This window comes from Coptis chinensis, chromosome 6, assembly GCF_015680905.1.
Source record: "Coptis chinensis isolate HL-2020 chromosome 6, ASM1568090v1, whole genome shotgun sequence".
Classification (NCBI taxonomy): Eukaryota; Viridiplantae; Streptophyta; class Magnoliopsida; order Ranunculales; family Ranunculaceae; genus Coptis; species Coptis chinensis.
In genome coordinates, this window is record NC_141461.1 from 43,833,912 (window position 1) to 43,850,438 (window position 16,527).

Sequence of the window (16,527 nt, forward strand, 5' to 3'; positions counted from 1 at the left end):
ATGGTGAATTGTTTATTACTAATTATGGTGATGGAAGCAACTCATTTTTAGACTCTAACTTTATGACTATATTTGGTTTTTAGATATTTTTTTGTTGGAAGAAATGTTAGAGCAGTATTTAAGTTCATTTTACATATTTTCAAATTTGTTTCAGCTATTTTTTTTTCAAATTGGGATTGTTATAGTGCATTCTTCTTATATTGACAACTCATACGCAGATCAGGAGTGTATTAGTGCATTCATTTTGTAGCTACTGATTCACATATGAGTTATGTCGTGCTATATTTGAAATCAAATCCCAGGAGTTAGCAATTCATCTTAATTAATTATTTTTGCGTCTTCTACTTTGTGTCCTACTCAAACCTACCTCTCTCTTTTAAGAACGTAGAATTTAGGCGAATATATGACATGGTAAATAAGATAGAGAATTTGGACGAGAGAAACCAAATAAGATGGTTTGAAATTTGTGCCTTAGGTTAGTTTTCGGTGACAAATAGAGAATGTGTCTCATTGTTACCCGTCCATTTATCAGGTGAAATTTACTCAAAAGCAATTAACCATATCATCGTCCACAAGTCCTTTTTTCAAATCTGGATTAGCTTAATTAAATTGTTATTTGGCGGCAACGGATGCCGTGGTAGATTTTGAATAAATACTCTTTGATTTGTCATGCAACAGTTATGTTAATAATGGTTATTATATTTGGTTTGCCATGCAATGGTGATGCAACATCATTTCCGTAAATAGTTGTTATATAAAAGCTTGACCCTAGAGGGGTAAAAGGCTAGCCTCTTTCCCTGATGTCTAAAATTCTCAATGAGGGATAAGGTTAGGTTAGAAGCCTTCCTAAATAATCTGCAATCAAGTGATATTAAAGTGTGCAAACCAGTCAGGACTTAGATAAGTTACCTGTTGCATAACAGAGTCTGACAGAAAGTCCAATTTAGGTAGTTTTTCATCCAAGCCAAACCAACAGACATAACCCCCGAACTGCAACTATGTTAGTACCATAGGACTTTCCAACTGACCATCAAATCCTGGCCAGAGCATGCTTAATTTGGAGAACCAGGACTCAATAACTTATTCTAGAACTGACTGCATGACTATAGTTCCTGGTGTACATTGAGAAAGCTGCTAATATAAATGAACTGGGTATATGTATGCGCCTTGAACCTGATTCACAAGTAGCTAGCAGTTCAAGCTTTTGTAGGGTATGTCATGCCTTGGTAGCTGGAAGGAAGATGGCTACAACGTCAAGCCATACTCTCTTATGAGAACATTGATCCCTTTCTTTCTTTTGTAAATGGTAATGTTAGGGAAAGAGCTAATATTTGGCAACACTTCTCTTAACGAAAATGTTCCACGAGACTATCATTTGGGTCAAATTTTTTTTAATTCTCTTAAACCATTTGGGGTACACTGATATGAATCCAACAATGTTCCTCAATCACATATAAATGCTCGACAAGATAATTACACAACTAGCAACACAAAGGTTAACTTCATTAACATAATGCCTATTTTTTTGGTAAATTAGTTTGTGGCATATAAACTAATAATTATATATTGACTAAATTACCTCTTGAATATATTTAATGCATAACATGGCAGAGCATAAAAAGCGAATCGAACAAAGAATACAACTAGCGTATTGAAATGTTTTGTTTTTTTCTTATTGAACTTTTTTAATTTACTATTCTAATTTACATGCTTTCATTACTTTGATTTTCTCCACAACAAATTTTCTTTTATAGCACGTGCAACGCACGTGCCCATTTACTAGTATATATAATTAGAATTGTGTTTGAGGGTAGACGAGACAATGTGCAGAGTCCAGATTGCGTCTAAACTTTAAATACTGTTGAGGAAGTCTGCTTGAATAACGTTTTATGATTATTTTGAAACAGTAAATTAACGTGCTCTAAATAAAAACATCTCATACTCTAAAAAACACATTTTAGGTCATCTCCAATGGGGGTGTAGAATTGCACCTCCACGTAGGTGCCATACGAAAAACTCCCACTACGTATTAATCTTACATATTTGGATTGTAAAACGTGGGCGTCATTTATGTCACTCCAAGTGACACCGATTCTCACGTTTACATATAGCCAAAATTAGAATTAGAGAGGGGCGTCACTTGGAATGACATCCAAACATATATTTAAACTGCACACCATAAAAGCATTTAGTAGTTTTTAATTTTCAAAATTGTAGATCTCACTTCAATGGCATGAGCAACCATTGCTGGAGTTTGAAAGGAATAAAATATATTTTTCTTAAGCACTAGGATATGCAAACCAAACGAAAGTTTGCAATCAGAATGCACAAAATTTGGAAACGGCATCTTGTCGATGACACAAAATTTAAACACAAGTTTGCTTACCCTTGAGGATGATCTAATAGACTTTTAAGGCTCAATATCTCATTAGGTATTTCAACAGGTACGATATTGAAGTAGTCTTCAAAGAGTTGAATAAGAGTTTTTACTGCGGTGTAATCATGCTCCAGCGCCGGCATTTCATCTGCACAATTGGGCTCGTCATGATTAGAATCTCATAATTGATAAAGAGAGTAAAAAACTTAACCCATATTCTCTCTCTTTCTTTTTGTTTTGATTTGAAGTAAATGCAGGGTCGTCGTATACATCCCTTGAATAAGAAACTTGAGCAGGAGATACAGTGATGTAAAATGCAAAATATATATTATGCTACAGATTCACATTGATACTAAATTCAAATAATGTATCCATAACTTAAAGCGTCCTTTATCCACCTCTCCAGAGGACTATCCCTTATTACACAATATAAATACTATTGCCACAATTTCAAAAATAGCTCCTCTTCAACCCAACAACATCTACTTGACCAACTTTATTACATTGACAAATACAAACAAACACTGCAGAACTGTGGGGGTGCAAAGGGCAAAACTTCCTTCCACCAAACTACTGTGCATATCACCTGATTGCCTTCTCCAAACGGTTTAAATGAAAGAATAGACGGACTCGTACCAATATAAATTCAAATCCAATATTCTCAGAGCACTGTAGACTAGGAGATGCACATCACTCATCCCCGTCAGTAACCAATGCAAATGAAAATGGGTAGAACTTGTAACCATCCCCCTCATAGAACTTGTTCTGGAACTCTACCCAGTGAAGACGCAAGGCGTGTAGGAAGGCACTCAATGTTTCTATCACCAGCAATACACCAACAGTAGCACAGACAAAAACGATGATGCCAACAACAAGAATAAGGATATTGTTGTACCTGTCGGGAAGAACAAACATATCACTACTTCGAAGTTATGGAACTCCCTATCAAGTTATTCCTTCCCCTTAGTGGAGCTGTGTTTATTAATGTTACAACGAGAGAGAAAAAATATATAAAATAAAATTGAAGATGTGGCAGAAACGTACCCCCAAACAAGTAGTAAGACCTTCTCATAGAGTACTTTCGACAACTCTGAATGGGCAAGACTGGAGCAAAAGAAATAATCATCAACACACATAAGAAGTGAGAACAGACACTAAACATGGTCAGAAAATAAGAGAGCATCCTCCTTGCATACATCCTCATGCATAAAACTTCATGAATAAAGCGATGCAACAAACTAGGCGGAAAATATGAATCCTTGTCAGTTCAATTTCAAACTTAGTACATTGTACACAGTCCACATCCAATGGTGCATAAAGCCAATCAATGCACCAAAACACATGCGACAGACATGGAAGGAAGCTCCTCAACCATTCTTTCATCCCAACCTAAATCAACAACTATATTGGTGGACGTCAACACACGTATCTGAAGCAGTAAGCGTAAGGAGATTAAGCTTGCACTTCAAGTTTTACAACTTGTACAACACTTCAGATAGTAATGTTCTTTTACATAGACCAGGCGAACAAACGGCCGAATTCCAAGGGCAAGAGTGAAAGGATTAAGAAGTGAAGGAAGGAAAGTAAAGACCTGACTGATCCATAGTCAGGTCTTTGTTCGTTGCTTAAGAAGTGAAGGAAGGAAAGTTTTTTTTATATTAATTTACTCCCTCATTTACCTAACTTTCTTCGTTGCTTGTTCCTTAGATAGCAATCGTGTGGCCTGTAAGTCAGCGGGATTTAAGACAAGCAGTCAGTGCATAGAGCACAAATACGGACTCGTTCTGCGAAACAAAAGGTCCCAATATCTCCTCTCGTCACAACTTCATAGGCAAACATGGAATGAAGCTTATATGTTGATATTGTGGTCAAGAGGATCTTAATTATGAAGATCATCCTATATCAGCTCATTCATATTGTCAACCACATCATTGCTTTTCAATTTATGGTAATATGGATTAGTAACCTTCCATATTAGCTGCATACCTACATATGTGCACTGCATATAGACTAGCATACAATAACGCATGGAACACATCAGAAGAGAGATGATTCACATTGTACAGAGCATACCTGAGTTCCCACAACCGAAGATACGACGCCGTATTTGAGACAGCTCCAAGGACAAACTCTATCGTATGTATTAGTTGGTGTACAAAAACTTCGCTAAACTCGAATTCCTCGTGACCATGGGAATCATGATGCACTTCAACTTCAAGAGATTCATCAGCACTGTGAAGTGGTTGGTAAGATTGACCTTGGTGCCTCTGAAAGAAACTCAATCATTAGAAACAAAATAAAGTGCCTAGAAAATTTCAACAAAAAAGAAATTAATTGTACCTCTTGATGTTGTTTCTTCAAAATAAAAGGTTTTGGAAGTAGCATCCATGGTACAGCAACAAGAGCTAGCAACAGTAGCACAATCTGGTATTAAAACAGAAGAAACGAATGAGGCTGGTCTAAATTGCAAGCAGCCAGTCATATATAGATATCCTCTTAAACTAATTCATGTTGGTATCTAATAAGCCACGATGAACTGATAAAATTTGCTAAGAAGAGGAGTGAGCATTGGATTTATCATATTGTTGGTATCTTCTGTAACGATGAATCAAATAGATACACAGCAAGTTAGCAAAATATATATATAAACAGGTGCAAAAGATATTGACTTTCGTCAAGTTTTAGAAGTAATTAGAGCAATGGTTGGTTTTAGAAACTGAAAGCAAAAAACAGCTTACATAGTTTTAAGTATAATTGTTAACACATGATCTTTTGTCTACCATAAATCTCGGTATGCATACAATAAACGGATGTAAGTGATCAACCAAATAGCTTGCTCCAAATACTTTATACATTGAGAAAACTTAAGGTCATCAGGAATAAAATTAATGTGTTTCATTGCACAAAAAAACCCAGTTTTCTTATAGGTTAGAGTACTTAGTTCTCACAGTGGATTAAAAGACAATGAATAGACAAATAACCCATTGAAACAATCAAAGATCATTGACAAAACACCACAAAAAAAAAATCCTAGAGAATTCAATGATACTACATTCTTTCTGGTTCAAACCATTGATAAAACTTAATTCCCTTGTTGACTAAAAAGAGGAGAGAAACTTACTGTTATAGGAAAAAAATTGTAACCTAAAGGTAGTAAATAACTAACCCATATTAATCTACCAACAAAAAAGAAAAAAGATGAGACATTGTATAGAGATTGCGATAAATGAGAAGATAGATATGCAAAAACATTTTCAATTAATGACCTTTATTGCTTTCAACTTGATTCAATTTAAAAAACATTTAACTATGCAAATAGATACTGAAACATAAAGCCATTAAACGGAATAAAATTGCTTGCTTGTTGAACACCTATTGGTTAGAAATAACCGAACCAACAAAACATGGAAGCATCAGGTATCAAATGGGATACATCAAACTTGCGTGTCCAATAACTCATGTCTTTGCTTCTATTCTTTGATTGCCCTGTAAGTTAAATAAGGGTGGGGTAAGCCCTTCCCTTCCCTACTTTTCGGGTGCTGTGATGAGATCAATGATCAAAGAGAGCGACACTCAAGACATAACTAAAGTAAAACACATTGACATGTTTTACATGATCAAAGTTTTGGGTAGAGATGATAGAGCCGGTGCAGATACCATAGAGAGCTGCGTGGGTTCTTGAAAGTGAGAAAATAAAAAAACATTTATGACCGAAACAAATTTTCTTAAGAGTTTATGACGGAACAAATTAGTTTTGGCAAAGTTTCCACTTTCAACCAATTTAGGAGAGGTGATTATAATTGTGCGAATAGACGAAGGAGAATTAAACAAATGTAGGGAGAACTGATTGCCTCTCACCACTACCCAATGGTTTATTTAGAAAACTGATTCCACTTAAACTCATAGCATCCCAGTCCATTCTATATAAAGCATTTTCCTCCTCCAAACAACTATACCAACCCTTCAACTTCCTCCTTGAGGAAGAACAAATACCAAACCAAACTATGTTAGATTTTTCAAGAAGGTCAAGAATTGGAGCTATTATTAATTCTAGATAGAAAAGCAGTCACCATTTCAAATTCATTTAAAAGTTATATCTCAGCTGTTGTAAATTAGATTAAAAGCAGTCATATACATACAGAAACAATATGAAACTTTTATTTCCAACAGTTACAGAGAATTGAAACTAAAATGACAAACTTCTCAAAGCCTTTAACAAGCATTAATGCCTTGTCCAAAACTTAACTATATCTGATTATGAAAGATGTTTTTCCTCAGTTAGGAAAATCATATACTGCAACAAGTAAAAGAAGTACAAACGATAGGCATATAGACTACAGTTCAATACAAGAAAATAACAAACATACCAACCATAATGGTAAGAAATAACAGAGGCACAGAGATTATGTTTCACATCCATGAAGATCAGGCATCAGTATCATCAGTGGCTTTTCCCCCAAAAGGATCGTGGGTAGGGCCAACATCCTCCCCAATATGGCGTTGAACCAGGCTTTGCAAATCAGCCATAACCTTGTGCTCACGTTTTGCTTTCTCCTCATAGTTGAACATTGCCAATGCCCTCTTATCCTCGGCACTGTAGACTTGGTTTTCCTTTCTGATACGAATGGCATTCATCCTTTGATGCCTACTACCACTCATAACATAACCAAGGTCTTCAAACCTCTGAATCTCATCAGCCGAAAGACCCACTTCTCCTCTTCTAGGAATACGCTTCCCCTGCTGCACATACTGAGCAATAGCATCACCTTCACCAGGCCGCAAAGCTCCTCCATAACTTATATGCCCTTCAGCCCTCGGCAAAGGCATAGGACCCACAATTCCTGATATTCTTCCTTTTGGTTATTCGATACTCAATCCTTTTAATTCCTCATCAGATTCATCACCTCATATTCATCATTTTAGTTGTTGTTGTTCTGGTGAAACGCGGGGTGAGCTTCTCTCTCTGCTACGGTGGCCTTTTTCGTCGTCGTAATCGCCTCTTCTTCACATTATTGTGTGTGTTGTGAGGTTTTATTTATTATGGACGACTCAGTTGGGCTTATTTAGGCAAGGTCTAAACCATTTTCGTAGGGAAAAATTTGCGTACTAATAACAAGTGTCTATGTTGTGGTGCAATTAGGCCAATGTGCATCCTTGTTTTCAGAACGGGATTGCTGTTGAAGAAATCCACCGCTTATAGGGAAATCTTTTTGGTAAGGGACATGGTGAAAGCATAATAATCATTATCCTTATATATACTAGTGGAGGGCACGTGCTACGCACGTGAATGATGGCAAGTATATTGTAATTTGTTATGGTAAAGATCGCAATTTGATTATTATTATTGAAAGAACTAATTTACAACACATTCGAAAGTATTTTTAATGCCACAAAGTTAGAGCACCATCAATCATACACTCTTTCACTGGTGCAGTTCTTTATTCCATTTCTCATATGACTTCTCCAGCACTCACTACACTTTGAGATAATCTCAGAACTTAATAAACAAATAAAATGGTTGGAAATCTAGTTTGAGTATCTATCTAGGTTCTATTACAATGGTATTGTAATATATGAATTATGCGTAATAGTTTCTAGGTTCCCTTCTTTCTTTGCAACATCCGCTTGAAATTATCGGCCTCTCGCAATGTATGTGAGATGCACCCGATGCGTGGTCAAGTTTTTTGGCTGCCCTCTTCCATCTTCTTTGTTAGGGTCCATGGAATGGTAGTTTTTCTAAATAGGGAATTGCCGACATAGAGATGAGATTGAAATTGAGATCTGTCGAAGTTGAGACACGTGCTCTTTGATTGGGTTCTGTGAAGAGAATGATGAGATGATCTTGGTGTATGATTACATGGCAATGGCACTCTAAGGGAGCATATATATATAAGAGCAACAACCCTCAACTCTCATGGAAGCAAAGGTTGGGGATTTGCATTGGAGCCGCTAGAGGACTTTACTACCTTCATAAAGGTGCCAAGTACACCATCATTCACTTTCGGATGTAAAGACCACCAATATTACGGTGGACTACAATTGGGTCGCCAAGGTATCGATTTTGGACTCTCAAAACAGGTCAAAATCTCAACCGGACCCATGTTAATCTTGTGGTGAAAGGGAGCTTTGGTTACTTGGATCCCGAGTATTTCCGGCGACGGTAGGTTGACGGACAAATCGATACTCTTTTCGGTGTTGTCCGCTTTGAGGTCTTATGTGCAAGGCACGCACTAAACCCTACCCTTCCAAAGGAGCAAGTAAGTCTAGATGATTGGGCTCTGACTTGCCAAAGGAAGGGAATTCTCGAGGACATTATCGATCCCCGGCTAAAGGGAAAGGTGAACCCGAAGTGCTTAAACAAATTTGTAAAAGCTTGGTGAGAAATGATTATCCGATCAAGGGAAGGATAAGCCCATCTATGGGTGGCGTGTTGTGGAACCTTGAGTTTGCTCTCCGGTTGCATGAAAATCCAAATGGTGCAAGCCTCACTGCAGATGAAAGGTCTAGTAGAACAACTGGAGCCATTAACAGTGGGACTAATGGAAGCAATGGAGGCAAGAGCTCAATAGATGAACAACAGCACTTTTTATTGAAATAGTTTACATTACTGAACCAATTGACATCACATGACCACCAAGGGTTCTAGATGTCTGTTCAGACATTTATTGAAATAGAAAATATTTAGAGTCATCATCTCCTAAAATATTACAAAATCTTTTCTTTTAATCTTCTTCCACTTAGCACGCACCAAGCTTGATTCCTGTAAAACAAAGCATAAATATTAATATCAGTTTCAAAGGGTAATAGATAAATATTTAAGGTTGCTATTTAATGCATTTAATGGATGTCAGAAACATGCAATACCTTAGTCATATTTCTTCCGCATTCTCTTATATTTATGGCGTTTGGTGGTTAAACATTCTGAAGTATTATCCCCTTTTGTAGCAGGAAATTCCTATCATACAGTGTAATAAAATGTGAGTATAACAATATGTATACTAAATTTTTAAAAGCATATGTGGAATAGAAGTGTGACAGTGAACCTAACCTCACATTCAATTACTTCTATGTTTGAAGTACCACATTCCAATTGTGTACTAAGATCTTCATTTGCTTTCAATGAGCATTACCCTATATATACAATAATAATGTATTTGTTTAAATATATAGATATCTTGATATGCACATTATAATACAAAATGTTAGAATATATTTTACCGTTTCAAATTGGTGCGGAAACACTCTAGTAGTTGTCAATGACTGCCTCACTTCACCCAAAGTTTGTATTCATTGACTTTTAGTTCAAACACAAATGAGCGACCAATTAGCTTGTTCAATATGTCTTTAACAACTTGAGATCCATTTGGCTGTCCAAAAAAAAATGAGTTAAAAGGAATAGAGTTATTTTATTATGCGATTACACTATGTGCTAAAAAGGATAATATTTGATTTACCGATTGATTGATATCTTTCAACTTTCGGATCAGATTGTTGCACTAACGACTCAGCCTTATTTCCAAATCTGATCATTTCGAGGTATCCATTATGATCCTTAATTGCAGTACTTTCGTAAATGAAAACGATGCTTTTTTAGTAAGAAGATTGCACTAAAAAAGATTGACGATTGAAATATGTTATTATTTATACCTTGGTATTGGAGATGAGACAAATTTATTGCATTTGTTGCACCATTGATCAACCAGTTTCTTTCCGACATTTATTCTTATCATACGAAGTCGTAATAAGGTTCATATGCATGTATTACTTCACAAATTGTTGCTGCACATGTAAAGCTTCTTCCCTGCATATATCATAATTCTTATAACTCACACACACCAAGTTATTCTAATATTAATGTATACTAACCTTGCATATATTATAAATTATATATAAATGCATTACAACTTTAGTGGTTTCAGCAGCAATTTCTAAAAGCGTCTTTTTCTATTCCTTACGGATCTCTCTTCCACATTTGATTGAGTTGATGAAGAACCAATCAACACTCAACTTTTCCATCGTCAAAACTGTATAATCGTGAAAACAATCATGAAAGGATTTCATGTATCAACAACAATACACTATCAATGTGAAGACCATGTCTAGGAATTCATCGAAAAAAATAAAGAAATAAAAAAGAGCACTGTTCATGATACTTCTAACTTCAGGATTTCCAAGTTAAATAACAATTGAGTTGAATTTGTCGATGATGAAATGGTATTCATCTGTATTAACAATACTTATTAAATTATAAGCAAGAAGGGGTAAATAAATGATAAGCTTGAACATTACCAAAGAATTCCCCGATGTCAGTGAAGTGACAACCAAAACAGGGACCACTTGTAGCGGTTTCAATCACATCTTTGTCTATTAAATTGGTATGTATTTCCCGGAGAGGGTAACCTTAGCCGGCTTCGCTTGGTTGTTATTGTAGGCGTTAGCATATAGGTATATTTAAGAAAATAGACAAAATATGCTAACAAATTATATAAGCAAGAAAGGAGAAATGAATACCGGCCGTTGTCCAAATAAATTTCTCCGAGTGTGTGCGCCTGTGGTCTCCATTATTTCTGAAATTTTGTTAATCTTCCATAGGCATCTGCAACGAAAAGTTGTGTTAAAATAATGATCTAAACCGATAACTTTATAAATAGACAATGATTAAATACCGAGCAGTTTCTAATATCACCGAAACGAAGTAAGCTAAATCGCCAAATTCGAGAAAATCAAAGTCATACATTGGGATTTCGAATGTATTCCATTAATTGTCTTAACAATTGTGTCCCAATTGAAAAAAGCCTACACTTGTTTGAGCGGGGACGATAGTCATTGAGAACTGATGTAACACTAAAGTTTTCAATGTGAAGAACCTCGTCCTTCTTGTAGAAGAGGCGATAGTGATTGTGCATGCCGTTTGAGCGGTAGCATGTAATTGAACTCCCTGTAATATTAATACAAAAAGATCATAAGGTTTAAGTTGTTTTATCATTGTGTATTAAGAAATGATTAAAATAATAGTTTAACTTTTGCTACTTACAGTTTCATCAATTAATATCATATCTATCCTCATGTTGCCTATTTGTTTGTCTAACGGAATGTTTTGATCGACAACATTCCATTTTCTAGATAGTCGAACCTTGATTTTGCAACTATCCATTCCAATGAGATATGTCGGATAAAGGATGATATCGAGTCTCTTCCATATCCATTTGAAACTGAAGAATAAGCGAGGAAGCCGGCGTCAATAAATTCATCAAAGCGATCATGGAGGCGAGAGAGCATACAAAATTAATGTTGGAATTTTGAAATGAAAAATATATATCTAAAGCAATATACCTTTTCCATAAAAAGTGATGTAGTTTCTGAAGGTTTATGAGGATAGTATAGGTTATTTTGTCGATCTCCTCCCGAGGTCTTGAAAGAGAGAGCAAGCGAGGATTAAGCTTAAAAACGAGAGAATTGAACTTAAGTAGAAGCCCATATTTATAGTGACAATCACATTTCTAATGAGAACAGTTATAAACTTTTTTTTTTGTAGCAACTGATTGGAAGTTGGCAACGTTTGGAAAGTTTGAACACATTTGAGCGGACACATTTGAAAGGGTTCCATGTGTTGGTATACATGGACATAGGAGAATGGGCTATTTGAAAGTGATACACTTGTTATTTGACAAATTTCCATTATGCCTATTCAGGAGGTTTTAAGTTTTGTACATATGTCGGTGGGGTTACAATACTTATGCCAAATTCAAATTCTATTTGAGTAACCAATTTTTTATTTGGAGAAGTAGAATTGCCAATTTAAAAGGTAGAGTAATATCCGGTGCTAAAAATTAAAGTGAATATAAATATTGTGAACCATGACTTTGAAGTGAAATTATCTAATAAAGCCTTTGAAATAATTGACAGCAAAACCATGCCAGAAATGAGAGGGTCTACAATGTTTCAAAGGCGCATTAATACTTTTAATGGTAGCAATAAGAATACAATTTTCATATGATGGATCATTTTTCAAACATGATTGTCATTTTGCATCTCGGAAATATTCTGAGAGTGTAAAATCTCGAGGAATTTATTCTTCACAGACTGCCAACATCAAAATTGCCACTATGGTAAATATCCCAGAGTGCAAATGTGAAATTGCCAATTTTAATCTTATTAACGTGTCCGTGTCAGACACATATTGTATGTAATTTATCTCGAATTTTGATATTTTGCCGTGTCCAACAATTCTTTATCGTGTCCAATCCAATACGGAGTGTCAATGGAACCTAGTTTTATTTCTACTCGAGAGGGATATTTGCAAAGCGTAACACTTGATTGGTTGTGGCTCATAGGCAAATGGTGGTCTCCTGAATAAATAATTTCTGTATAGTGATAGAATTGAAGCGTCTTCCACAATATTTGAGTTAGTATTAAAGCTACTCTTGCTGAGTTAGTATCAATTGGGTGCAATCCTGTAGCCTTCAAGTAAATTTCTTGAAGTACAGCATATGTAGTAACAACTTGTCGAGAGTTATAGAGCCTTCTTTAATTAGTACAGAAAACCGTCATTGTTTTCATTTTCTGTAGTCTTCTAACCATCTCTTCTAAGAAAATGATCATTTTGTTTGGGTGGTTTTGGTGTTGCTAATGCGAAGTTACTTGCACGCATAACTGAACATGTGTCGTTTACATTGCCCAGAGAGCAATGTTAGCAACATGTACGCTAATGTTGGACCATCATGCTTTATGATATCTAGAATCAGAAGATCACTCTGTTTTGATCACTGTGGAACAAAAGTTACTAACTGAAGTAAAAAACTCAAGCTAAAGACATGGAGTCGCAAAATCTATTAGTTGTACACTTTTGTTTTTATACTTTTCCAATGAAACGAACGTATCGATTGGATCCCTATAAGAAAGTAACTTGTACATGCTTAGATCTTGAATAGATAAAGGTTGACATGTGTGGCATCAAACAAAAAGGCCACATAGTGTTTGATAAGCATGTACTTCGATTCGCTTTCTGGGTATTGAACTTGTAAAGTGCAGCTTTAAGTTCGGTGACCTACATAGTGTGCGGTGAAGCTCTTGAAAGGATTCTGTACAGATTATAATGATAGTACAATAATGTCAGCTATAACCATAATAAAATGACAATACAAAAGGTACACTATACTTTCGAGGAAGGTTATATAAGAATCTCTTGAAAATGCCCCTTTTACTATAAGTGTAACGCGTACCCTAACCGAAAGTAATTTGGGTTTGGGTTGAGGAACTTGCAATGCAGAGGAGATTACATCAGCTGCCTAACTGATTAAAGATGTAAGTGAAAAAAAGATGATTAGCCAAAGAAAATAATAACATTAACAATAATAATAATCAAGAATAATAGTGAGAGAGACATTACATTCTCGATTATTGGGAATGAGATGATTCTTCATCACCATTTGAAAACAATATGTCCCGATACGACACATTTCTTGTATATGTTCCACTATGTCTAGGTAAGTTTCCATTTTTCACCAAAACTTTTGTGTTATTCCTTGAAACGCCCTCGATAATGCAACATATAGTTGTCCATGTGTAAAAACATGATCATCAAGATATATACCGACAACTGGAATAGTTTGTCCTTGCGATTTGTTAATAGTCAAAGCAAAGCTAAGTTTAACTGGAAACTGTTTTTTTCTTGTGAAAGTGAAGGGCATCTGTTCATTTTCCTTTGGTTTGAGAGGTATACGTGGTATAAACTCGTTTACCTCTAAATTGTCGGATGCAATTTCAGCATATATAGAATTGTCATAAAACCGAAGACAAATTAATCTAGTACCATTACAAAATCCTATACTTGGATTAATGTTCCTAAGAAGCATGATGGGACAACCTTTTTTTAATACTAATTCATGGGGTGGCAATCCCCCAGGAGCAATAGAATTTAAGAATTCTTGTTGATATAAGCTACGAACATCATCAGGAACGCTATCAAATGAATAATATATTGTTTCTTCCCCTGGAAAAAGTCTAATAACTTTGTTGTTAAGTTTATCTACAACATCATTTCTTGGTGCTAATAACGCTCTGTTAACAACGTAGTCACTATTACATCCATTAAGACTTAGAGAGGGATAAACAAAATTTATTAACGCATCTATCGATTGTTCACCAGTCCATTGTATTATCATATCATCTGGCAATCTAATCATGTCATCAATCACATAAGGTTCTTCACCATTACCAATACGCAACAGAAATTCAGCAAACATTGGATCGTTTCTAGCACGCATATTTTGGTTTAAATGAATAATTTCAACTTTTGACCAAAACAAAGACTTGATTACAGATGCATCAATAGTTTGAGCTATAGTAGAACGAGGAACTACTGGAAGTGTTTGACGGAAATCACCTCCAAGAACTAAGACTTTCCCAAAAAAAAAAAGATCGAGATGCAGTAAAGTCTTTTAAGGATGTATCTGACCTCAAAGGCATGTCGATGAGCCATAGTTGCCTCATCCCAAATAAGTATGTCCCGAAGACACAAAAGCTTGGCAACATCGATTTGTTTGCTAAATCTACAATTTGGATGAACCATCTATGTTAATTGGAATGCCAAATCTAGAATGTGCAGTTCGTCCCCCAGGTAACGATATTGCTGCAATTCCGGATGTTGCAGTTGCAATTGCAATATGACCTTCATTCCTTAAGTAAGCAAGAATTGCTCGATATAAGAAAGTTTTGCCTGTGCCTCCTGGTCCATCTATGAAAAAAATAGAATTTCTTTTTTCTTTAACAGATGGAATGATCCTATCAAAAGCCAATCTTTGTTCAACATTTAGGTTTTGAATGGCCATGATATCTTCTTCTGGGATTTCCAAAGATATCTCTTCATTTATTAATTGTGATAAACCACTATCATGATTATTGTTCATAGTAATTTTGGGGAGATCGTAATCGGAAATACCTTTACCGCTCTGAACTTGGCCTAAAATATTATCAAGATCTTTAAGCAAGCGATTAACCGAATTATCAACATTAGCATTTCCATCGCTTGATGAGGCATAGTCCTCTATCATAAAAGGATGAAACTCATCCCATAAGTCTCGTACACCATTTGGCTGGCAATAGACTAATATTGTAGCAAACAATTGTCTCAAAGCGGAAGGCATATGTGTAGTTGCTGCCTCTCTCAGACAACTCTTAATGCTATCGTCGGTTTCAAGCAAGCCTCTTTTTTCTGCTGATTCTTTAAAAGTAGAACACGGTGTGCCATTCACTATTAACAAATCATCAAAAGATGTCGGACCTCGGACATGGAGCAATAATAGGCGTAAATAATAGCGTTCTCCCTCAGTAGGAGACACTGTATTCATTCTTCCTATCGTACGTCGATTGAGACTGCGTCGTATCCACTCTTTTCTTTTGAGATCCCAATAAAAATATTCTGGAAATTCCAAGTAAAGAAATTTCCGTGCTTCTTCAAAAATACTATTAGTTTTAAAAAACTCTGTAAGCATTGTCTTGGATCTATGCTCGTTATCTACTATATCTTTAACTTTCTCATGCCTATAGTAAGTAACTTGTTGTCTATTAGGCAAATGTAACTGCAAAGCTACAACAGAAGGAAATATTCCATTCAAAGGGAACTTATAAAGTCTCCAAAAAGATTCATGTGGGAGATCCATCTCGCATTAACAAATTCGGATATCTCGATCGACCTCCACATGACTTAGTACTAACCCCAAACGACACCCTATCTGGACCTTTATAGACATACTTATATAAATATTTAACAGAAGTTATACTGGAACAAATCTCGACATTTATATGACAATCATATTTTAAAAGCAAATAAGGATTGTATGGAATTACCCAACGATTATCTAGCGTATGTTTTCCTTTAGGGACATGCCTCCCATTATCCGTCTCATATATGCAAACATATGAATTGCATTACCTAGTGAAGTAGCGCGGAAGCAAATGCTTTTGGAAATCCACTTTTACAACGTCTATCTTTCATACAAACGGCATTCATATTTTTTAATTCCACATGCATTATGCATCATATGCTTTACAACCGCATTATACAAATCAATTTCGATCCTCGGGATCGGGGAATTTCAGCGGATACTATTTCATCTATATCTTGAGGATTTTTATTTTGTCATTTTCAT

At 35.6% G+C, this 16,527-nt stretch overlaps 4 protein-coding genes and 1 long non-coding RNA gene across 6 annotated transcripts; all 5 read right to left on the minus strand.

The window, feature by feature from the left end:
* Positions 1-2,682: 2,682 nt before the first annotated feature.
* Positions 2,683-6,877, minus strand: LOC147493107 (V-type proton ATPase subunit a3-like). 2 transcript variants are annotated; one of them, XM_086566729.1, is made up of 5 exons: positions 6,749-6,877; positions 4,718-4,801; positions 4,451-4,644; positions 3,422-3,481; positions 2,683-3,272 (listed from the first exon to the last, which is right to left on the minus strand). In XM_086566729.1, the coding sequence occupies exons 1-5, from the start codon at positions 6,749-6,751 to the stop codon at positions 3,068-3,070; spliced, it is 546 nt and encodes a 181-aa protein (XP_086422855.1). In that variant the 5' UTR covers positions 6,752-6,877; the 3' UTR covers positions 2,683-3,067. The 2 variants fall into 2 exon arrangements, with proteins under 2 accessions (XP_086422855.1, XP_086422857.1); XM_086566731.1 differs by having other exon boundaries at positions 6,745-6,877.
* LOC147493108 (uncharacterized) lies at positions 6,803-7,204 on the minus strand. Its single transcript, XM_086567749.1, has one exon. It carries the CDS (start codon positions 7,202-7,204, stop codon positions 6,803-6,805), a length of 402 nt encoding a protein of 133 aa, XP_086423875.1.
* Positions 7,205-8,793: 1,589 nt separating this feature from the next.
* Positions 8,794-9,499, minus strand: LOC147493109 (uncharacterized). The gene is made up of 3 exons (XR_015197329.1): positions 9,426-9,499; positions 9,242-9,332; positions 8,794-9,137 (listed from the first exon to the last, which is right to left on the minus strand). It is a non-coding gene; the product is annotated as an uncharacterized LOC147493109 (long non-coding RNA).
* Positions 9,500-13,134: 3,635 nt separating this feature from the next.
* On the minus strand, positions 13,135-16,290 carry LOC147493110 (uncharacterized). Its single transcript, XM_086568929.1, has 3 exons — positions 13,767-16,290; positions 13,600-13,669; positions 13,135-13,458 (listed from the first exon to the last, which is right to left on the minus strand). The coding sequence occupies exon 1, from the start codon at positions 16,036-16,038 to the stop codon at positions 14,929-14,931; it is 1,110 nt and encodes a 369-aa protein (XP_086425055.1). The 5' UTR covers positions 16,039-16,290; the 3' UTR covers positions 13,135-13,458; positions 13,600-13,669; positions 13,767-14,928.
* On the minus strand, positions 13,879-14,643 carry LOC147493111 (uncharacterized). The gene has a single exon (XM_086567750.1). It carries the CDS (start codon positions 14,641-14,643, stop codon positions 13,879-13,881), a length of 765 nt encoding a protein of 254 aa, XP_086423876.1.
* Positions 16,291-16,527: the final 237 nt, after the last annotated feature.